The 24,765-nt window shown below is 44.3% G+C and overlaps 1 protein-coding gene across 1 annotated transcript in view; it reads left to right on the top strand.

Annotated features, from left to right (window-relative positions):
* PLPP3 (phospholipid phosphatase 3) overlaps positions 1–2,186 on the top strand; it is a 46,676-nt gene extending 44,490 nt beyond the window's left edge. The window contains exon 6 of the mRNA XM_042783958.1: positions 294–2,186. Coding sequence (XP_042639892.1) covers positions 294–419 — 126 coding nt within the window. The 3' untranslated portion in view covers positions 420–2,186. The remainder of the gene's footprint in view (positions 1–293) is intronic.
* Positions 2,187–24,765: the final 22,579 nt, after the last annotated feature.

Below are 24,765 nucleotides of genomic sequence, written 5' to 3'. Positions count from 1 at the left end.
CCCATTCAGCAGAGGTTTGGGTATTGCACTCTGTGATTACGCAGTGAGAAATTAAATTGTTCTGTAATGTTTCTACACTGTGTTTTGTGAGGTCCGAGCCTTTTTCTGTATCTACAGAAAGGTGGTAGCAGGTGCTTGGGATTTCACAGCTATTAGTGTTACAGGCAGGCATTCAATAGTACTAAAAGTGCTGGTTTTGCAGCTTAAAGACATTTACATATTCTGTTAAACAATTTTTTGAACAAAGCAGCACCCAGTGTGGCTAAGTTTGCCTTTCCCACTTATTCCTACAGGTGTTTTACGTCTCAGATCTCTTCAAGCCCAAGACAAAGACTTGCCTGCCTCCACCACCCATCCGGAAAGAGATCCTTTCACCTGTGGACATCATTGAGCGGAATAACCATCACAACATGGTGTAGACCTTTGAGAAATTGGATGGGTGTTGTATTTTATTTTAGATTTATTATTTTTTTTTTTTTTGCAAAAAAAGACTGCTGACAGCAACTACCTGCTGCTCTCAAATCTCATCAGACAGTAGAATGTAGGGAGAGACTTTCTTGCCCGACAGTAAAGTCTTACTCTGTGGTCTTTTCAACTTGTGACATTTGGATGAAAGGGGTGGTGGTCGACTAAGTCAAAAGTGACAATGAGAAAGAAAAGAAACAAAATACAAAAGCCGAACAGAGAGAGGTGCCGGAGTTCTGGATGTGCAATTGGTTTGAGTGTTCATGTTGTAGTGAACGCCAAATTGTTCATAGCCTAATGAACACTAAGGGATTTTCGGAAAGCTGGCCATCTTAGGCTTTTTTACTATGAAGATTTCCAATGCCTGCGAGGAGAGAGAAAAAAAAAAAAAAAAAAGACAACTCACGATTAAATTGTATAGCACTATATATGAGAAACAGCACTGAGTCAAGATCTGGGATTGGTTTCTAAGAGTTGCTTTTTCTCTTTTTGATACTAGTTTATTTTTGCCTCCTCTATTCCATACTGTGACTTAGTTTAGAAGAAGCTTGCCCAGTCAAAGATCTCCGAAGGGTCTCTGTTCACACTACACGCCTTTAACGAGCAGTCCTGAGATGCGCCGTGAGGCTGAATAACTCCATCCTCCGCGCAGAGAAGCCACATTTCTTCCTCTCCGCTCACTCCCTGCCGAGGCTTTGTCCTGTCTGAGCCCCCAGGCGTGTGCAGCACCCACAAATGGCCCTTCCTGAAAAGAGCATCCTCTGCTTCCCCCAGCCCCTTACCCCCTCACACGGAAAAAATTCACAGCAGATTCCCTGTGCACCCACGGTAGCTGGCGGTTTGCACGTGGGTAGCGGCGGCTCTGCCGAAGACGCGTTCGCACTACGTCCTCGGGGCTGAGTCCCGGGGAAACTTTTACTCTGCAGTTTCGGGACGGGCTGCTGGGCGGCACGTCCCAGCCTGGGTGTCAGTTGGTTTGTGCATCCCCCCTCCCCTCCTCCTCCTCCTCCCTTGGGCACCCCGGTGTGTGCCACGGCAGGTACCAGGTCCTGTGCTCCGCTCGGTGACACCTATATTGAGTGTGATTTGGTTTTTGTTTTTTGGGGTTTTTTTGTTTTGATTTTTTTTTGTTGTTTGGTTTGTTTTGTTTTGTTTTTTTTTAATTTTTATTTTTTTGCCCGGAAACCACAGGTTCTTGGTTTGCAGCCCTTTCACAGAGCGCGTTTGCAAAGGGATCCCGTAAAGCATGCAGAACGGCCATTTGCACATCCTTCTTACAGAATCCGTCCTATCATTTCAACTATAGCAAGCTATGATTTTTTTTATATATAAATATTATATAAATAATGTATAAAACCTTAAAAATTAACTATGTAAAATATTATTTCTGAAACAATTTTAGATATATCCACTATGACTATAAACTGTGTCCTGACCTGTGTTATTTACATTTTGCTGCTTAAAAAAGCATTGAATTAATTTTTTTATAGTCGACTAAAATATTGTAGTTCTGTGGTAGTAATATTTTAATGAAAATAACTACAATTAGAGACATTTGTATAAAAAAAAACATATTAAATTGTCTGTATTTTTGTAATGTTCCATTTTGTAAAGAGAAGAATATTCAAAGACTTTTGTAGAATACAAAATTGAAGTTTGTATCTGCGAAATTATTGCTGTATAAATGTGCTTTTTAAATAAAAGCTCATAACACAACTAAACATCCTCGTGCGAATTGCGTTCTGCATTTGGGTTGATCTTCCCCTGCCAGAGAAAGAGGGCACTTGCCCAGGGGGGTGACCCTTTGGGATTTGATGATATATGAGGGCATCGGGGTAAAAAGGGACCCAGTGCCCCTTTTGGTGGGCATGCGAGCAGGTCCCACCAGCTCCTGGCTGGGGAGGGTGTGATGGGCACACTCGTGGGTTTATATTGAGCTGCTCTTGGCTATGCTCAGTCTTTGAGTATATCCCTTTTTACTGAAGGCATCCCTTTTTCTTTAGCAATATTATAAGCTTTAATGAAATACGTGTCCAGGACAGCCCCTGCCTAGAAGGGCTCACAACTATGCTCTGTACCATCTTTTCCATGAAAAGCAGGCGCTTTGCAGCTGAACAAAAAACTTGCAGCTTGCTGGGTTGTGAAGATGTGGGTGGAAGGGGAAAAGAAGAAGAAAAAAAAAAAAAAAAAAAGCCCACAACGTGTGCTCAGATATGCACATGTGCACAGCATGCAGTTACAAGGCAACCTTGATTTTTTTTTTACTAGTATTATTTTTTTTTCACTAGTATTATTTTTTTTCTTCCTCCTACAGAAGAAAATGAACTTCTTGGTGGTGACACATGGTCAGAGCTGCGTTTCGGCCACTCCTCGGGTGAACCGCATCGGCAAGATAACGCGGCACAGAAATAATTTGCAAGAATGCTTGACAGGAAGCGAATACCACATCAAACTGCAAACAAATAGCAGGTGGAAATTAAGCAAGCAGAACTCAGCTAGCACTTGCTATTATTATCCTAATTAGTAGCAATATTTCATTACACGTGGAAAAACTTCGTAAACCCGCACCTGTCCTAAATGCAAAGGGAGTTTTTATGGTGCCGTGTGTGATTTGAAAGCGTTTGGGGGTTGAGTGTGTTGTAGAGTTGAGTCTCTAGCTTCGGGGAAATGGCTGTAAGGATGGATGCTTAATCCCCAGTTTATCTCTAAAATATGCTGCCCGGGTCTGGGTAACCTGGGTGGGAGGAGGAAACCCTTCCCTGCCATGTCTGCCTGTGCCTGGCAGGAGCTTGGCCCTGTGGACCCCTTCACATGCGGGGCTGGCTCGGGTGCAGCAAGCTCTGGGCTGAGAAAAGTGTTTGTTTTGCATCTTAACCCCCGGCTACTTGGAAGAAAACAGGAATACAGATGTCTGGGTGAAAGAGGAGGGCTTGGAGAAGTGTCAGAGGGGAAACGGCACAGGAGGCGATAAGAGCCGGGGCAGACCCCGTGGCTGCAGGGCCGACGAGTCATAGGACCTCACTCGGGATGTGTGGGTCAGGTTGGGGAGAGGGAGAAGAGGCCGTGGATAAATTCATGGAAGGCAACAGGCTTGAACATCACAGCGTGGGGCTGAGCATCGGCAGTGCCAAGTCCTATTTCTGGCTGAGCGATGGTCGATGTTTCCTCCTCCGCTTCCCCGGTGCTGTCCCATCCCATCCGTGCCCCCGGGCTGGGAGGGCAAGGGCAGCTTCCCATGGCAGCCTGTGCCCAGGGGGTGCAGCTTTGCTGGGGCTCAGCCTCCTCGACCGCTTGGGAAATAAGTAAAGGGGAGTGATAATTGCTGGAGGCATGTATGGAAGGTGATTACATGGTGGCATGGTCCACAGAGACCTTCCTGGGTTTGCTGAATGTAGAGGAAATGTTTAGGTGCTACAGGAGGAATGAGCACTGATACTAAATGAGTGTTTCAATGAAACCCCACTGAGAAGTGAAAACCAAAGGAGTGGAGGTGTAGTTACTGCAAGCTGTGAGCACGGTGACAGGGCGTTTCTATTGCCATCACTTCTTACAGGGCAGGAAGGAAATGAAAAAAAAATGGGTGAAATGGAAAAAAAAAAAAAAAAAATCCATATAAGCACTAGGATCCCAAGGCAACCTCTTCTGCGAGTGGTCCCCAAGCAGTGTCTGCATGTGCGGCTGGAGCTTGCACCTTGCACTGCTGTGATGTTTGGCCCTTCATGCAAACGCGTATTGACGGGGATGCTGAACAGCCCAGGGACTTTGGGGCTGGCAGTTTACATGCTGCTCCGCACGCTGCAGCTCTGCAGCTAGCCCGGCGAGGGAGACGGATGAACAAACTCAGATGCGTTTATGCAAACAAGGCGTGCTGCTGGAGCCTGGGGCTGGATGCTGGTTGTGGCCTTTAGTGCTGCAAAATCTGGGCTCTTCTCACCCTGATGCTAATCGGGAGGCTGTGGAGCGCCCAGCGCTGCTGTCTGCCTTTGATGCTCGGGCCTGGCTGGCAGATCCTTTCTGCACAAGGAGCCGTTCTGGTCAAACCTGTCTTTTTTCGCACAGGGACCGGTTCAGCGTGTTTTCACAGGCAGGGATTCATGCATGCACCTGACTGCAATGGGATCAGGTCTTTTGTTCCAGGTTAAGAAAGATTTACGCAAGCCCCAGGTTCGGCGGTGTTTTGGTGTACCTAAACAGCTTCACTCAGCAAGAATGCTTGGCAGCCTCCAGAGGCTGAAGCTGTTGTAGTTCTGCTCAATGATTTTCGGATATGAAGTTCTCAATCAAGGGAGGGGGAGGGAGGAGATTTGTCCCACAAGCAGAGACCTGTTTTTCTCATGCTCCAAGCCTGCCTCATTTTGGGTATCCAAAGATTTCATCCAGTTGTTTGTAAAGATAAAACAAGCCTTCAGCTGTGGAGCCAGAGGACATCTTGGGTTGAGGTCCTTCAGCACCAGAGGGCTGATGTCAAGCCTACGTCCATGGTTGGGGTGCACCACTGTCATCCCTGGAAGCAGCACCCCATGTCAGCTGCATTTCTCCTCTCCATCTCCTCTTTCTCTTGACACACCCTCTGCCTTCATCCACCATTCTCCTCCCAAAAGGTAAGCAATTCCTACCTTGTGTTTCTCTTTACCTCTGGAGACCAGATCAGAGGTTCAGGTTTTATGAATGAAGTGAATCACTTTCCTCCTGCCTTCTGTAAACATGGTCCGTAAAGCTGCCCACAGACACGAGCTACTGCCCGTCTCCTCCAGACCTCCCCACCCTTGTTCCCTGGGTGCCAGGCGATGGTCCTGGCACAGCCCTGATGGCCAACCGCTCGCCTTACCGAGCTACATCAAGGTTGACCAGAAGCTGTCACCTTCACTGAAGGAAGCAGGAGGTAGAAAACAACCTCCTGTTGACTCAGCGGCAGGGGGTGGGGGGAAAAGACACACAAACAAACCCCAAAACCCAACAACTTTCAATTACCACCTTTGCATGCCACCCCCACTGGCACCAGCCGGCGAGGGAGTGCCTGCATTAGCTTGTCTTGAGTTATAATTTCCTCAGGGCACAGACTACACCTATGTATGTGTTTGGGCAGTAGTGATCAGACTGGTTGTGATGAATCCCCGCCCTGTCCTATCTGTAGCTAGAAGGGAGCGAAGTCGCCGGGAAAATCTCCCGGTTTCCTTAGAAAGTCTCGTTCTGCGAGTTCCTGCCCTGCTCGAGCGCTGCCGACTGCCACCGCAGCGGTAGCTCGTAGGCAATGCTGCTTTTAATATATAGTGGTGCAGCCTCACGTAGCATTTAATTTTTGTCTTTAGCCCAGAAAATAACCGTCTTGGCTTTTTTTTTTTTTTTTTTTCAAATCTCTCATCAGGTGACTCTCAGCACTGCGTTTCGGGACACGTGAAGTGCGAGGCAGGCAGCAAATTCACTGCTGGTGGCAAAGGCATCAGCATCTGCCGCGTTTAAAGGCATGAACTCTACAGAGTTTGATCTCACTTTATGCTAAGAGTTCATAACAAGCAGGAACAATGGGCTATTATTTAAGAAAAAACACCTTTTAGTGTTTCCACGTGTCAGCAGAAAGTTGAGAAAAAGAACCACCAAAACACCAAAATATGTGTACACACACATCTACAGATGGAAGAGACGGGAACTGAGGGGAATTCAGCCTGATTCTGAAGTCTTTGAAGTAATTAAAATTATACCAGAACTTGAAATAATGTGACCTCTCTTTCCCACCTAAAAAATGAAAAAAATGAAACAGAGCCATCACTTAGTTTGTACGGGAACTGGTGTGAAAAGCTTGGCTTTCCAGCTGCGCTTTGACATCTCCATTTCCAGGTGTGTGGTGTGAGTGCATGCTAGCTGAGGTCAGTCTGAGATATAAATTAAATAAAAGAGCATTTAGTTTGTGCTAGGCTGATCTTTCCCCTGGAGAAACATCATGAATGGAACAGGAAGAACTGTGCTGTTTTAATAAGGAACGCAGAAATAAAATAAAATCTAAAAAAAAAAAAAAAAATCTAAAAAAATAAAAGAAACACTCTTTTTATCCAAAGAAGGAAGGGAGCCAGATCTCCTGTGAGCACCATCATTTCAAAGGGACCTGCCTTCTGCACAAGTGCATAATTTGCTTATTTTCAAAGAAATTTTAGTGATGTTGAAGGCAAATGACTAACATTGCTCTAGTCTCCTAGGGCTTGTCTAAACAAGAGAAGTTGTTAATGTTTAATATGAGGTAAAATTTTAATCCATTTCATTAAACTGTGTAGATATTCTTAGTTCAATTTTAAGCAGGATTAGTCTGGTTTACCTCAAGTCAAGTAAGCACAAGTATAACTTCAACTGATATAAGCCTTGCTTAAAATAAATGAAGAATAGTTACCAAATCTGGGGGGTGGGGGGGAAAGCCCATTGAAGCTTTTATTTAAAACAAAAGATAGAGTTTGCTTTGATTTTTTTTTTTCTTTACAAAGTATTTCTTTCCATGGGAAAACAATAAAAACTAGAAAAAGTCTATGAAAGTTTTGCTTGTAAATGATGAGATGATTGCAGCTGAAAAAACACTACTAATTCAAGAGAGGTAATTCTTTTCAGCAGAGCCAGCCTCAGCATCCACTTGAATGGATGTGGTGCAAGCCTGGGCCAGTCAGACACAGCACTTCCAACTCACCCATTTCTAAGAGTCACCAACACCGACTGTAAATGAATTAATCAATGCCAAGGGCAGCAAGATGCTCCATCCCTCGCTCAGAAATCATCCAGCAGCTCTTATGTTTAGCCTTGTAGCCTATGGCTAAGGTAGTGCAAGCCCTTTAGAAAGACCTCCAGGCTTGATGTAAAGGTGCCAAATTATACCAGATTTACCACATCCCTTAGCCAGCTGTCCCACTGGCTCTTTGGCCTCACTGTTAAAAATACATTGTTAATACTTCCCTTTTTTATCATTGCTAACTGCTTCTGTGTTTCCATGCCCCATATCCCTTTGCTTTCATTTATCAAAAAAAGCTTTTTCTTAATAAGTTATGGCATTTTCCCATGGCTGAATCCCCTGGTTAGCTTTTCCTGGGGTTTCCTCATAAATAATACTTAGTAAGTTTAAAGCTGGCTCAGTTTTTGCTTAGGTTTTTGCTTCCCCTACAAGAATATAAGAAAGGCTGCAAGTTAACACAAAATCTGTGGGGAAAGGACCAGCCAGGGACTAGTTTTGCTTTGTACAGGCAATTAGATAGGAGCACCTTCTGCTTGTAGGTCAGATTTAATCTGATGCTCTCCAAGAGGAGAGATTCTTTATCAGGTCTTAACCCTTCCACCTTCCAGGCCCTGGGAGAATAGCGGCTTGATAGCATTTGCCCTCCTTCATGCCTTCTTCAGTCAGGCATCTTATCTGCTAGACCTCAGGGTACTTCTGGAAAACAGATATCCCTCTCTCACGGGGTTGTCCGTAGCTTCAAGAGAGGCCTCTCTTCAAAATGAACATTAATGACTTCCATGCCACCATGTAAGATGCGTTTCTTCAAGCAACGTTGATGCGTGGGCAGCATTTCTAAGCTCGGGGGAGTGGGGGATAAGTCACTTCTTTATACTTGGTATAAATTAGGTATGATGCTGTTAGGTAAGTGAACTGGGCCATCATGAGCTAGGGTACGTATGGCAAAAGTCTCAGAGGTGTGGAAATGTCTTCTTGGGGTGATGTGAAGCTGGAGGGTTAATAAGTCTTGGAAAGACAATTTTGTCATGGATCGACATGTACCTTAAAATTCACACAGCACAACTCTCTCTAATCATTTCAGCTTTCCAAAGGAGCTACAAAGGAACCAGAAGTTACCTCTGTGCTAAATTCTTGCACTGCAGCTGACATACCCGCAGAGACAGAGCAAAGCTGGATGCAGATTTGACCTTGTTGAATGCAAACAGCAACACACTGAGTTGATAATGGATAACTGCTCAGATACCAGTGAACGTGAGCTGAACAAAAGGCTGCAGAAGACTTTCCACCCACCGTATGCTAATAGGCCGGAGGGGCAAGGCAAGGGATGCTAGTCAGTCTTACTTGTTAAGGACAAAATATTCAAATAACTGTATGCCTGCTCCTTGTCTGAACTGGCACTGAAAATAGGAAGGCAATTGCCTTTCTAAGCTCTTGCAAGAAGATTTGAATAAAGAAGGCAAGCTTACTGGAGGCATTAAGCCATGCATGTCTTATCTTGCAATGAAGCCAGCAGTTCCCCATGGAAGTGGGGCAGGCTAGGCACCAAGCAGGTGGATTAACTGTTCAGAGGAAAGAGCATGGAAAGTAGCTTTCTTGCAGAGCAGGTCTCCACACAAGTAAGCACGAGGCAGCATGGATTAGTGCTTAAGCTAATGAACCACCCGTCAGACCTCTCTGGGAGAAGATATTAGCACATAGCGGTTCAGCCTTCGACAGGCTGGCACCTCTGCAAGGAGCCAGAGGGTTCCGTAGAGAACAGGCTGCCTGTAGCCAACCTCCCAAAACACACATTTTGCTTTAATGGAAACCTAACACAAACATTTCCAGCACAGGACCTGTAATGAGCTTCCAGTTTGCCTCAGGACATTTTCTCCCAATTTGGTTATATTTATGAGCAGCTATTTTTGCTTAAGTATAGAAGGAGGGAAAAAATTGTGTGGATTGAGCTCCACTTACCCCTGTACCCACAGCTGCAATGGGGAAGGGGAAACCTTTTGGGGCAGTTCATATCCATACATCAGCCGGTGCGCTTTCTTTTTTTTTTTTTCTTTATGGGGGAAAATATATAAAAGTTTGCAGTTAAAAGCCAGGCAATATAGGAGTTTATTAAACAGAAAATGAGTTTAACAACACAGAGGCAAAACTAGTTGTATGGTGCCAAGGCAGACAGGAGTGGGGTGAGTCTGGGGCATGGAGATGGGTTTGGTTCTAAAGCAGTCACCGTTCTCTTCCCATGGAAAAAACTTCCATGGTTGGGCTAAGATACTCCAGGAAAGCAGGATGGGTGTCAGGAGTCAGAAGGGAAGTGTATCCTTAAGGGACATCCTTATGGTATTTCCCTGCTATCTACACTATCAGTCAAGGTAGGTAACCTTATGCAGAGGAAGCTGATCTGCTGGTAGTTTTAGTTACCAAAAATGTTTGGGGTTTCTCCTAGCCATTCTTCACTTTATTAAGGCAGCTTTGAGTTTGGAGTTTCCCTTGAGAAATTCCAATATTTTACTGTGCATTTTCCTTCTGAATTGAGACAAAAAAAATCAAAATATTACCTTCTTTTTCATGGAAAGGGAAATTCCAAACAACCCCCATTAGGAAATATTGAACATTTTTGTGCAAATCTATTTGCCCATTTACAGGGCAGCCCCACACAGTTGCAGGCACTAAGCACAAAAGGAGTGTCCTTAACTCCAACATCACTTACATATTCAAAGCATTCAAGGAGTTTTTCTTTTCTTTAGTACTTCAAGACATGATATAAACAGCAGAAGAAGTTTCATTATTTTTAAGTAAGCATAGTGGCAAGACTTGCTCTTGGCCAGCCCACCAGCTGGGGCAGAAGTGTGGTGAGCTAAGCTTGTGTTCACAGTGGGAGCATCTCTGCGAGTGCATTTGCTTACCAACCTGTGAGATATTGCCTGGAGCCTTGCTCTTTTGCTCAGTAAAGCTTGGTCCTCCTGGCATAGCTGCAGGTTCCTTAGCAGAGGTTACCTGTCTCCTTCTCTGCCCTGAGCTGTGCAGGCACCCTGAGCTAATCGCTCCTAAGGGTTTAACAGAGGCTAGAAATGATGCAGACATCCCTGTGCTAAAGCCTCCAGGGAAGGTGATATTTGTTGTAACAACCCATTTCCTTTCCCTAGAGCAATGCAGGGAGGTGTAGTGGGAGTTTGTATGCCAACGATAATGAAGTGATGAGGATTAAAATGACTCCAGGGATACAAGTCGCCCAGCTCTGGTTTCCCGTGCAGTTTTCTCTGAGGCACCTACCGAGCACCTGAAGGTCTCTGCAAATCTTGGGGTTGCTCTGCAAGATTGTTTAGGTGCTCTGCTCCTGCAGATTTTAACAGGAGCTGGTTCTAACTGGGAGCAAGGGGTCTAAATAACCTTTATGTAAGCGCCCCAACTCCAGGGCATGACCCCTGCATGCTGCACCCATCCTCCGCCACCGACACATCATGCCTGCCAAAAATAGCATTAATCATATAATGCTTAATCTGCATAAGCCCATCATAATTAGATAAAAGTCAAGCAAAACATCCTTCGCCTTTTATAAGTAACTCAGGCCAGAGTCAAAATAAGTGCCAGCAGAGAGAGCGTGTTCTTACAGCAACAGGATTTCCAGGAATGCTACTTTACTTACCAAAAAATCTCCATTGTCCGAATGTGCTCAACATTTGAGCAAACAGGGGCTAAACTGAAGTGAGAACTAACTGCCGGGGCTCGGCAGCACATGTTTCACATTAAGGAGCTGTTTGAGGGGCCTATGTGGCTTAGTGGATAAGTCATCAGGTTTGTCCCCTTGCAGCTCACAAGTCCAGAATAGCCTGTGGTCCTAAAGGAGAAAAAACCTCAGCCTAAGCTCAATGGTTTCCATCACAGAAGCTGTTCTCTGGTGTGAAATGGCCAGTGCACAGGCCAGGTCTAGGGGCTGGACCCGTGGGAAACCCCGGCCCCACCTTACCCGGGACCTTGGGAGCAGTTGCAGGATGCCAGTCCTGGTGGTGCTGCCATGCACAGCACGTCCACGGGTCTCCTGCTCTCTCCACAACCGCGGGATCAAGCATTCTCTATTGCTGAAACATGGGAAAAGCGATGAAAACCATGATGGAACACAAGCCTGAGGATTTAGCACACAAATAGCAAAGGAAGGAGAGATAAATACTACGATATTCTTTAAATATCCACAGAGGAAACCGGCCAGGAGCCGGTTTGGCTACAGGGGGATGGGCTGGAAGCTAATGACAGATTATCCCGATATTACCGAGTGGTTAAGTGGATTTCTAACCACCGTTTTCACAGAAAGAAGCTGAATGTCACATCCTAGAAATCAGGTTCATTTTCTTGGGAGGAAAAGGACTGCTAAAAGCCTTTAATATCTCCTATTCAGGCAATCGTGATTATATGAAGCTGGAGGAAGCCAGGCTTGATGTATGAGATGCCAAAGTTTGAACGTGGTAAACAAGGGTAGGGGAATATTTGTTTTGACAGCACACTCAATACACAGGAAATATCGAGCAATAAGAAGGACTACTCTGCACAGGAGTTCCCAGTCCTATATTTAAGAGCAAATCAAACTAAGGGAGGACCCTGCAAATTATAGACATCTACAAATAACCCCAGACCTTTTGTCTCAGCTGTGGGAAGATCCCGAGGACACTGATAACACAGACTGCATTGCACAACGCTGGGAAAGAGGGGACCTGGTGGTGTGTCCATTCTGCCCAGGATCTTGGCTCTAACTCTGGCTACAGGCTGCAGGGGAAGGTGGGGAGGGCCCAGGAGAGGATAATTATGGAATAACCTGTTGATGGAGGAAGTGGCTTCCCAACCTCTCTTTACTTAGGGCTTCAGTTCTGCTCAGAAGCAGGAAGATTTATAGCCCTCCCCATGTTTGTGTTGTTTTATCCTTCTGGCTGGATTAGTTTAATAAATGAGAGGTAGGAAAAAACTGCTGAAAAGCAAAGCCCTTACAGCGATGCTGTGTCACATCATTAAATAAGGGGACTTTTTACTTAAGAGCAGTTGTTTGACCCATAATTATGGCTAAACTCCCATTTGGAAAATGGCTTTCAGTCTATAGGTGCTTCTCCTGTAATTTCAACAGGATGCAGCATTCAAATCTTCACCTTCTATTTTAGAGGGCAGTGTAAAGTGATTATATAATATTAAATAGCAGCTGTTTTTCAGGCTTGAAGGGGTTCTTCATCGCTGTCTGATTCTGCTATACACAAAAGCTCTTTCTGAAATTAAATACTCTCTGTAAATGTCAAATAGTATTTGGTTCTCATTCCTGAGGTCTGCACGCAATTCGTTGTAGCAAAACATAGGCTGAAAACTAACCTGACTTGTATGACAGAATGAGTATCGACTGGGAATTTCCAAATCCCAACATCACTGGGGCAGCTGGAGCCCAGAAGATTATCAAAGGCGAAGATATTGCAGTATCCTGAAACATGGGTTAACCACGTTTGCAATATTTACTGTCCCCCAGGACTGGTTTGGGTATACTGAGAATGCAATGGCATGTTTAAACATGTTGCCTCATCACCATTTTGATCTTAACCAATTATGAATCTATAAACCAGCTCTGAGGTCACCAGGCAGCTTCTTTGGCGATAATAATAATTACATTCCTTGCATTTACACTGCATTTTGCGTTTGTAGATCATAGGAGACTTCATCAAAGCAGACAGCAATCATCACTTCCCATTATTACCAGCAGAGAAAATGAGATGCAGGGAAGGTAAACACCTTGTTTGTCCCAAACTAGGGGTCAGGTGTGAGGGGTGACAGGAATTAGGAGGCCAGTGAGTCCTTATTCAAAGGAGAATCTGTAGCTACTGACCTACTCTCCCAAATGGATTAGCATGAGACTGCCCAAAACCTAATGGTTAGGAGAAAGCTGGGAAGTTTTGGATGAACTAGTGCTTTGTTCTTTATTTTTTCTTTGTTTTCTTTGAAAAGGAATATTTCATGGGAACCAGCTCTTTCAAACAAAGCTTTCCTGAAGAAAGGTTTCTTGACATCATATGGTACTTTGTGGTCCAAAAACGTGTGTATTTAGCCACAAAGGCCCTTGATGGAGATGTGGGAACCCCAGACCTGTGTCAAACTTCATAGCCAAATCTCCCCAGCCCTGAAGAGCATCTGGTCATGGACTCGCCAGCATAGTGCAACTAGTCCAGTCTAGTCCCAAACGCATGGTTCATCCAGTTAAAATTCATAGCAGCTAGCCATCTTGCATGCTGGCAGACTCCTGCTTTAACTATTTCTCCAAAAAGTATTTAAAATGTTATATCCCCCTGCCGACCAGGCCCAAACCATGACACCCCTGATGTCTGGATTGTGACCAATTGTGGAACAAGACACAAGCTGTCTTCCTATCTGAAAGCTTTGAAAGGTGTTGGTCTCACATCCACTTCCCAGCGAGCAGGGCTAGGTTTTGATGCCTCAGCAATTTTTTCTGCCCGTCCTTATGTGGGAAATTTCCTGACCATATTTAAGCCTTGTGCAGCCTTTTTCTGCTATCACTCCCTTGAACAAGACAGTTGCAAAAAACAGAGAGTAAACCCCAAAAAGACGAGCCTGTAAAAATGTCCTCTGCCTTACACCCGTAAGAAAGACATTAGTATTTCATTATCCAATTGTACGTTTTCATTTCACATCACTTTTAATCTGACTTCAGTTTCATTCCAAAACTGGGGTCTGGGAAAACCATTGATTTTTTAAAATAAGAAATGTTGTCTTCCTAAAGGAAAAAAAAAAACAAAAACAACCAAACCCAATAACAACAAAACAACAACAACAACAACAAATAGCAACAAAAAAACTCCTCTTGATTCTTTCTGAGTAGTTTTTCAATACTTGAGCTGGAGTGGTTTCTAATGTATAAAGCCATTTGTGCTTTGCACTCAGCAATGCTTTGGGCTTGTGCCTGTAGTGCAAAGTTTCAACAAAAACAACCCAGTGAGAGTTATTTCAGGTTTTGATTCCCATTTTGGTGTCAGCAAGGAACTGAGATCTCAAAGATGGAAAGCAGTTATTTCTCATAATTTTACAAGTCTACACTCCATTTAATAGTTGTCTGAATCAACTCCATGAAAACTTTTATTGCTGTTATTGTCCTGGCCTCTTTCACCAGAACAGGCGTATTCTCTAAAAAATCAGGAGTTTGCGAATTAGGGACAAAAGGAGGACTGGCATCCCAGGTTCTTTTAAAGACAGAGGTGCACTTTGCAACTTTAACTTTTTTTAGGTTGGTTTCTATTCATCCAGTTTTACATTTGAGGAGAGGCAGGTTCACAACAAAAGCCAAATTATCAGCTCTGTTGAGCTCTGTGCTTTGTACTGGTTTAATTTTCTCCCTTCCGCCTACTGCAAGGCAAATGGTTGCAGACATACAACTTTACTTTCTAAAAAAAAAAAAAAAAAAAAAAACCAAACTGGAGGCTAAAACCCCTCATGTCCTGCAGAAGCAACAGAGCATTTTATTTCAAGGCGTAACAGTGATTATCTGGGGGCCAGGGCTGTGCTTGCTGGCAGCTCCCAGGACAGATTTGTGTCTCCACTGAGTTTTGTGCAAGACCCGACAAGTTTCATGTCCCCATTGAACCTGAAACGTGTGTTGTTTTCTGTTTTACACAGCTCCCAAGGGCAGAGAGAGGAATTAAATCCCATCCCGAGTGGGGCCGCATGCACTCAGTGAAGAAGGATCCGGCATGGAGGTGCTAATGTGCCTAATAAAACCATCACGGCGGGAAAGTTTTGGAAGTCTCTTTTCCAATGGAGCCCATCTAAATACCAGTCCTCCATGACAGCACATGTTTAGGCTGTAAGAACTAACAAAGAAAAGGATCTTTGCGTTAACTTCCCAAATGAATATCCTCCATGGCCGACCTCATGGTGGCTCAGGAGCCGGGGTGGGAGCATCAGCAGCTGCCCAGGGAGCCAATGCCGGAGCCGGAGAAGAGCGCGCTGTCATGCAAAGCAGCCATCAAATACTTTAGAATCTGATACGGAGACAGAAAATGGAAGAGGAGCCAGATTTCCTCAAGAGATAGGGCTGGCAGATCTGGGAGGCAAAGGCTTTCTGACCTGGCAGGTGATTGCCATCCCTGGAGGATGCCGCAAAGCGAAGCCCCCAATAAGCTGCCTGCCGTCGAGTGGCACTGCAAACCCTCCTCTGCTTCCAAGGAGATAAAACCAGTCTGCAGACATTGCACGTTTAAGCTGATTTAGATACAGCTGGTGTGCTGGGAGCTGAAGGTAATTTATTTCTCTTGGCTGATGACCCGCTTCCTTCGAGAGCTGCGTTTTCCAAGCACTCTCTGCTTGGCCGCAATATTTGTACCTCTGACAATTATTGTTATTTTAATATTAGGCTAATATATTAAGCTGGTAGCCTGTAGACTCTTTAGCCAGTCTGTTTTGGTGACACATGAAGGAGATTTTATAGATAGGCTGTTCAAACCCTGCTCAACCCTAGTCTGGCATTTAACTGCGGCTTGCAGAATATAATGGCTAAATGCATTTAGCCCATGCCCACAATAACTCTCTTTGACTGCAAAAGAAGTTCCAATAAACATGTCATTCAAATACAAATGTATTCCAGTAAAAATTAGTGAGCTGATGCTATGAATAACCTGCAGAGCTATAGTGTCGTTTCAATTGCCCTCCCATCAGACAGGACCGAGATGATTAACACCAGATCAGCCATGATATTTATATTGCTTGGATCATGGTGTGTCATAAGCGAATGCAAAATTGCATACTGTATTGTAACAGCAGGGATGGGAAGAGCCACGTAATGAGCTGGTTTTATAGTGAGAAACAAATGGGATTGTAACACAACTCTGGAAACAAGGGAGTGCTTCCAAGTGGGGCGAGGGAACAGGAGAGCGGCTGAGAATGGCTCTTGGGTTACATCAAGTAATTTATATAAACAGAGGTGTTGGTTGGGTTTTTTTGTTTCCTTTTTTTCTTGCAGCAGCTTCCCATGATATACCGTGCATTTGAATAAATGCTGTGAACAACATATCCCCAGACCTGGCCAGCTCAGGAGAGAGGTTTATAAAGTTGATTATTTTTGTGTTTTTTGTTTTTTTTTTTTCTGCTGACATTAACCACTGCCAAGTTCTTCTATGATCCTCACTCCAGCTCCCCTATTTTATTAATCAGGGGGTTCCCTCCTGTGACTATGCCCCTCTAACGAGCGAGTCCCTCCCCCACCTGCGGCCCCTTCCCACCGAGTGCTATTTTGTAAGATCTCTTGTCACCAGGGCTCTGCGAAGACTTAGGCATGTAATGGGAAACATGTGTCTTTCCCTGGCGCTTGCAATCTTACCCTGAGGAGCTCCAGCGAGGGCTGAAATGGGAGTGCTCTCAGCGGAGACAGGGAGCTGATGGGGAAAAGCTCAGAGCCAGAGACGGCAACTTGGGTGTTTTTTGTTTGCTTCAGAAGTGCAGGATCTCACACAATAACGATAGCAGCAAATGGCAGTTTCTGCTGCGGAGGTGGGGGGACGTTGGGCAATAACGCTCGTGACAAGCAGCCTAGACAAAAGGGAGCAAGGGGGAAATAAATGGCTTTTTAGAAGATGGCAAAAGCAAAATGATGGGAAAACAACCCCCAAATTGGAACCTTGGCCCACCACAATATTGCACATTTTCCTGACCAAGAGAAAAAAGAAGAAGAAGCTGGAGGAGATGCAGAGAAGTTGGGGAATCATTGGGGTTTTAAAATTTTTTTCGTGGATCATCACCATCAAAAAGAAAAGTGGTCATCATAAACTGCATGAGTGATATATGATATATAATATACATAACATATATGGGATAATGAGCCCCATCCTTCATTGTTATTCCTTATGGATATTTTAATCTGTAGTCTTCTGGACAAAGGGGATCCTGTAAAGACACTGGTGCACTCAACAAGGATGCCAGGCCGAGAGTATGGGTAAGGTTTACTCCAGCAATAAAATCTGCTCATTACCTTGGCCACCTCCTTACATTTTCTGGGGTATCGGGTGGCCAGAGCTTATCAAGCTCCTGGCCAGCCAGAAACACAGTCCAGAGCAATGAGGACCCAGACCCAATTGCAGTGTCTAAAATCTGAGTGTGATTTAGCCTCATTGGCAATTAAACCATGGAATAACAAAGCATGCAGGATCTGGCCGGTATCTGACAGCCAGTGCTTCTGGGTTTCCAACAGCCAACTTTATTATGAGGAAAAAAAAAAAAAAATTAAAGAAATCAGTCTAAGACTGAGGCACGTTGTTGTTTCCTTGCGAGTTCACATGCAAAGGTCACTGCTCCTCTCTCCCCACCCCAGTGTCTCTCTGCAACTCTTTTGTTTGTGCAAGACTTCAGGAATTAAAACCTCATTTCAAGGGTTATGAGTAGACCGCAGCAGCGATACATTGCACTGATTATCAGCAGCAGGCAGGCTTTCCCCATCAGCTCTTTAGCCGCAGTAGTGTGCAATATCTGTATGGCTTACACTGATTTTTCCTGCCTGTAAATTTTTTTTTTTCTAGCTAACAGGGACTCCATTGCACTAGCAGAACAGACTTACCATGATAAATTACCTAGGATTATATTGTTACAGGGAATTGCCATCACCTCAGCAGTAATAGAAATAAAAGAAAAAAAAAAAGAAAAATAGACAAATAACTGCAAGATAGCTGGGAGTGTAGTGAGAAGAGAAATGGCCCTGGTAGGGAAGCAGATAGATGTCTTCCTCAGGTGAAAAGATTCATTTATGGAGACAGCACTCTGGGAAATCTTTGTATGAAACAGCCAAGCTATAGGAAAATAGTTGTCTTTATGGAAAAGATGGGGGTTTAGCCGTTCCTAGGGGTTTAAATTTTCTGGATCTGGAGTTCATATGTTGGTGTAATGAAGGGAACACCATTTTCAGAAGCGAACAACAATTTTCAGTGGCCTAATTTCTGGGTAGATAGATGGAGAAACCTTGGAAAATTCCAGATTTCCCAGAAGCAGCTGGTACCTCCCCTGGGAAAGTCAGGCTTCTTGCAGCAGGACCCCTAAAACTGAGGGAGCCCCAAATCACTCAGTGCGTTTGCAAACAGGCACATCATTGATTAAAGGCCTGGCAGGAATGTTATCTTTCCTGGCTTCTTGCATAACAGAGGCTAGATAACTAAATTTTATGATCTGTGCATCAAGCCTGTAATTCCCTGATGGCATTAGAGTATGTCTTTGAGAAAAAGCTTCAAATTAAATGTCCCAAGAAGCATCTTGCCTCCCTGAGCAGTCTTTGCAGTCGCCCATTAGAAAGGGTGACGACTAGAAATGGTTTAACATTTCCACCTCCCATTCAGATTGATCTTATCTGGGTTGAGCTTCCAGCCCTGGCATCATTCTTGCTGGCTCAGTGAAAGGCTGATTTGCCATCAGCAACCCTTTCCCTGCTGTGGGGACCATCCAGCTGTGATGGATCCACCTCTCACCCTCCTCCTTGGGGACTTCAATGAGTTGAACTTCTGAGATGCTCACCCCAGAGGGGTTTTCAAATGTAGTTTTTCAGGCATGCTTTCCTAAACCCTCAATAATTCACTGACATCCTCTCCAAAGTCCAGCCTCCATACCAAGCCCGAGCCAGGCACGTTCCCAGTAGTGCTACACACAGTAGCAGCGACACTCGCCTGCTTGTTACACCAGCCTCTGCCTCTCTTTTATTTCTTTATATCATTATGTTGATGTAATAAATATGCAGAGGAGCTCCGGGCACTGGCTGTTCCCTTTGTTTAAAACACTCTACCACGTTCTCCCAAATGGATATTATCATATGATTATATACACGCCAGAGAAATAGCTCCTGATGTCAGTGCTGCTTTTATACTGCATCTCTGCCTCCCCATCCTTCCCTTTGCATTTCCCATCCCACATTCACACGCTCCCATTACATGGCTAGCCTATATTTTACTCCCTCTGTTCTTGTTGCAGCTTCTCTCGGTAAGGGAAGTCTTGATTATATGTTATGGCCAAATGACTTAAATCATAAAAAAAAAAAAAAAAAAAAAAAAAAAAAAAAAAAAGAAGGAAAAAGAAAAAAAAACACAGAAGAACGTTGCCTTGAGGTCAAAATGAAGTCAGATCCTTCTGGTTGGGAGGCAGGTCCTTGCCGAGAGCTGGTGGGCACCTCTTCTTGCTCTACTGAACCTCTGCAAGCCCATAAGTACCTTAAACCCCATCTAGGGAAACTCCAACCCCTCCAAGCCAGCCCAAGGTGAACTAGGTGGAGGGCAAAATCTTATACATGGGCTGCAAACTTCAGGCACTGAGAAGACTCCTGCCTATTTCCAGCAGTGGGAAAATATATGTGGGGAAGTCTTATTTACATAAGTTAAGGAAAACACTGTTTCCTTCTTAGGCAGGAAACAGAAGTTATTCTCAGAGCTTCGGCAAAAGAACGAGAAATTAAATAAAGCGTTGGCAGCCTAAACTTGTTTTATTCCTGTGGTTTTACAATCTCTGAGTCAAAATAAACACATTTTCAAACTCAGGAGAATTATTAGAGTAATAATGGGGGGGGGGGCATGGTGTGTGGATTGGGGGGGGAGTTATTTACAGGCTCCAATGGAATCATTCAGTGAATAATGTGAGCTGAAACAACAGTTTCAGGGCAAGAAACTTCACATTTATGCAACTGTCTGGTTTGATTCTTCTGTTTCTGGGCACTCTGATGCAGCAATACAAGATTGGGTAAACCTTTGGGTCCTCCCAGCAGGAGTTTTGCCTGAGAGAAGGACAATGATCGACATTACAACACCCAATCTCTTTCAGTTAAGAGTTTTAATGGATTTTTAATGACATTGTCCTTCCCTAAGCCCAGTGTAGACTCTCATGGGTGGACACCAAAACAGAGCTCCTGGGTGAGGGCTCCTGTCCCAGGCATAATATGGTGTTAATTTACATTGCCCTGTGATATCGAAAGGTTAAATACAAATGGGAAATTTGAATCCTCAAACCTTGATGTGCTTACCACCTCAGCTATTAAAAAATAACCCAATTTGGCATTGCTTTTCCTCAGAGGCCAACAGGCCACACCTAATTATGGTCCTTCACCTTCTCTTTTGACAGAGACAGTTGTGTTTGCCAACGACATCGCAAAGACATCCCTATGGGCAGCACCTTGTGTCAGCTCCCTGCCTACCTCTTCCTATTTATGCCCTTCCTGTGAAATTCAATGGTATTGCAAAGGCAGTTCTTTTTGGGTTGAACTCCTGCCTACCTCTATGTATGTCTAAATGACTAAACCACACAGTGTAAATGAGTGGAAGGGTTAGGTGTTTCTCTTATATATATATATATGTATATAAGTAAGGGTATACCTTCTATCTGCCTATCTATCTGTCTATCTATCTATCTATCTATCTATCTATCTATCTATCTATCTATCTATCTATCTATCTATCTATCTATCTATCTATCTATCATCTATCTATCTATCATCTATCTATTAGAGCCTATCCCAGGCTCAAGGAGGGACAGCACCATTAAAATCCATATATAAACACATATGTATCTAATATATATATTAGATAAATATCTAACCCTTCCACTGATTTACACTGCATGGTTTAGACATATAGACATATATCTACTTACCGTAGGCATCACATGGTTCTTGAGAGCTGTGTCTACAGCCAGCAAGAGCTGCAGGTACAAGGGCAAACAAACGTAATTACAGGAAATAATTGCAGTTACAATGGTAAATACAAGAGGTAGTTACAAGTAACAGCTACAAGATGTACTTACAAAGGAAACTACAACAGGTAGCTACAAGGGTAAGTACCAGAGGTAGGTACAAAGCTCTTGGTACTGGGAGTGTGGAAGGGCGCAGGAAGAGGAGTGGGTGTGTGGATGCCAGGATGGGAATGATGCGATCACAGCAAGCCCTGAAGCTCTTTGCAAAGCTCTTGCCTTTCACTGGGATCCTGGGAGACAAAAGCAGATAGCAAATAAGTGAGAAAATCTGGAATTGCTTCTTCCTTTCAAACCCAAATTGAGCCAGAGAAACGGTTTGCCCTGCACAAAGTATTTCCTAGGCTTGGGCTGCTTTTTAAAGCGTAGAGGTTAAACTCAGAAGCAAGCCTGTAATTTTTATAAACAAGGCTCATATTTCCCTTCTGGAAATATATATATGGAAACCCACGTACGCATGAAGCCTAAAACATGCACGAGAAGACCACTGAAGCTGCATTATCTTCTCTTTTGTTCTGCTTTCCTGGTGCTTTTTTAATCCTAGTACCGGTACTGCCTTGGGATCGACTCCCTTTTCCAGGACAAGCTTTTCACAGGGCTGGAGGGCTCTTTGTTCTCTCCCTGCCGCCCTTCGGCGTTATTTGTTGTGCCGTCCCTGGGGTGTGCTTCTGCTCTTCCAGGGGGCCAGCAGTGGAGAGGAAGAGGCAGAGGATGTGAACTCCCATGTTTGAACACAAAGAAAGAGAGAGGAGGACCTGTTTACTCTTCTGCTAAATGCTCCCCAGCAGACACAGAGATTTCCATGTGTGCAGGAGTAAAATACTTAAAAAAAGGGCTAGGGGAGGCAGGGGGAGGGGATGTAAGCTGTTGGGGCGTAGCGGTGCTGGGTTTCTCCCCACCGAGCAACACAGTGGCAGTGTTTGCAGACCCTGCTGCCATCATCACCATCTTGGTGCTTGGGTGAATTCCTCAGATTTGCGTGGGAGTCGCTTATGGGACTTTCAGGTATAAAACCTGTTGGCTCCAGCGAAGCTGCTTTGCATACCATGGCAAGGAACGTAAATACACGAGTGCCGATGGTGCCTGGGAGAGAGCCACGGCCATTCCCAGACACGCAGGGCTGGAAGGGACCACCTACGTCACAGGCCTCAATCACCAGCTTCTCACAAACACCTTCCACAAGCTGGTCAAGCACCGGCTACTCAGTTATTTCCTGGATAGTCTTGCAGCTCCTAGCCCTCATTTATTAAAAGCTTGGCATAAATATTGGAGTAATTCAGATTGCCTCAGCTTTTTTTTCACTAAAAGTTCACAGAACCTTTTTTGAGGAGGACTCAGTGTCCACCTTATACACGTGCCATCATGTTTCCCTTTTTTTTATAAGACTAGTGAAACATGCAGCTAAGGTGCACTGGTTGCACTGTTTTCCCAAAATGTTATTTGGTTTGTCTTTTTGCTTGCACTCTTGAGAACCTATGTGTGGAGAGGATTTCATGTTTGGTTGTCCAGTGAGGGGAGGTAAGTTGACAATCATTTTGCAGCCCCTCTCTTCATGTCTTATGGCCCTGGTGATCCACAGGTGAAGTTTAAGGGCCACTGGGTTGGTGGTTAGGGAGACCAGCTAAGGGCTCTTGCCTTCTGCCCTCTCCCCAGTGGGTTGCCATGAATGTTTGAATTGTTAAAGTGAATGATTTGTTGTAATACAAGATTGGCCTAAACACCTTCTGCATCTTCACAACAGTGTTACCTTCACCATCCTACTTGCCCAAATTATACAGCCAAGTTGTGAGGCAGACCTTGGAGATGATCTGGGCTACAAACAATATTTTTAGGAGAAGAAAGAGGGAGTTACTTTCAATGAGGATAATATCTCCTCAACCCAGTATGTAGTTGTGAAGAACAGGTAAGACCTAAGCACTGGGAAAGGGTAGGAAGGTGTTCCTTATTTTGTTTCTTTTGGCAAGCAGAACCACCATGAAACCATATTCAAAAATAGGTATTTCAGTGGCATGTTATGAGGCTAATGTAGTTACAGGTTTGAGCTTGAGGGGCTCTCCAGTGTGGCAGCCCTGCCCCAGCGATGGTCCCAGGATAATGGCGATGGGACCTAGGGGTCCTCATGACTCAATGAATCTGGAGCGAGTTGTATTTCTTGTGGGTTAAGTCAAGGACAATTACTGCAGAGGAGCCACCACTCAAGCAGTTAGTGCCACCCCTGCCTCGTGGGAACCTGCTCGAGAGGTCGTACCCACGGAGAGAGTGGACAGTGGTTATCTCAAGGTCACACGTGCAGGAAGCAACCAGGACAACATGAATATTGTGTGAGTGGGAGCTTCTGGCAGGGCTATCAGTGCTTCCCAGGTCAGGCAGGACATGCAGGGAGTCACCCAGCCCCAGAACAAAGCAGGAAGAAGTGAAGATGGCGCCAAAAAGCCTGATGAGAAGGTTCAAAGTCTGGCCAGAGTAACCAATCCTTGTCCACAGAGGGAGACCCAGGCTGCAGCAGTGCCCATCTGGAGTTTGTCTGTGCAGAAATCTTAAAACCCCACTGCTTCCTCCTAACAGTACACACGGGCTCACCCCACCTGCACCTACACTCCTCCTATGCCTTCAGCTGCCAAGGTTAGAATTAACTTTACTTTTTCATGTGAAAGAGCCCAAGGACAGGCATATAACTAATAGTCTACAGATGGTTTTTTTGGCCAACATTTTGCAAGGGTGTCCCTGCCTTGTAGAACCTGCCCTGCTGAGGCTGAAATTACACAAGCCTTCGGTGTCTTCTTGTTTGATGTTTATGCATTTCTTCATCTGAGGGCATCCTGGTCCATGGAGGAGCTCACAAGCATGTAACAACAGCAACTGTAATAAAATCACCACCAGCATCTGGATCTTCCTGAGAGAGAAAAAAAAATGATGATGTGGCTTCACAGTCACAAAATCAACATCATCTTTCTGACAGAGGACAATGACTTTGCTGGAGCACCAGCCATCAGTAATGTCTTTAAGGGTTAAAGTAGCAAGCTGACAAAAGCCTTAATGTTTTTACAGCACACAGACATGTAACATACAATACAGGACAAATTGTTCTATTGATGTCTAAAAATGCTTAATGGAGAAACAGGCTGTTAAAATACAGTATACTTTATAGGTTAGTTCTTCTCCATACTTCATCCTCAGGTATTTGCCAAGTTAGCAGACCATCAGACTTCAAGTCACATTTGGGCTTCTTTAGAGCAGTTTTTCCACTAAAAGCTTAGCTAAAAGACATACATATTAGTGAAAAGGAGTCATTCATTCTTGTCAAACATTTTGTTCTCAGAACAGTTGCAAATCCTGCATATATTTCTTTTTTCTAATAGAAGGGAAATAAACCAGCTTTTATATAGTTACACAACTGTCCACAGTCTTTCCCAAGAATGGAAAATTGCCCTAAAAATGGAAAGCAGGTGGGTTTTCTCCACATCAAGTTGCTTCTTCTGCACAAGAACAAATAGGCTACATCACTGTTTTCTGTTTTAAAAAAGCCATAATCAATCTGTCTTCTAAGAGAGTCCTGTAAGCTGGAGATCTGTTAGAAGTGTTTTTTGACGCCTGTATTGGCTTCATGTGTCTACAGTTTCTTCTGACTGGATTGACAAAACTTTCCTACTTTCTTACCATACCACAGCAACCTTGGCATCCCACCTTTCCTTTCCATTGCTGCTGACTTAGGAAGTTCTGCAGATTTCTTTGATGTTGCTTCTGACTTGCGAGTGTCAAAGCTGAAGAAGAAAACAGAGGACATTTTCAGAGATGTTGATGGGGACGAGGGAGAAGAAGCAGAGTTTGTTGTTTGCTTAAAAGACACCTGAGAAATGCAGAATGTAAGA

Source organism: Tyto alba, unplaced genomic scaffold, assembly GCF_018691265.1.
Source record: "Tyto alba isolate M040663 unplaced genomic scaffold, T.alba_DEE_v4.0 Super-Scaffold_1000006, whole genome shotgun sequence".
Lineage (NCBI taxonomy): Eukaryota > Metazoa > Chordata > Aves > Strigiformes > Tytonidae > Tyto > Tyto alba.
Note: the sequence above shows the minus strand (reverse complement) of the source record. Positions and strands in the feature narration are given on the sequence as shown.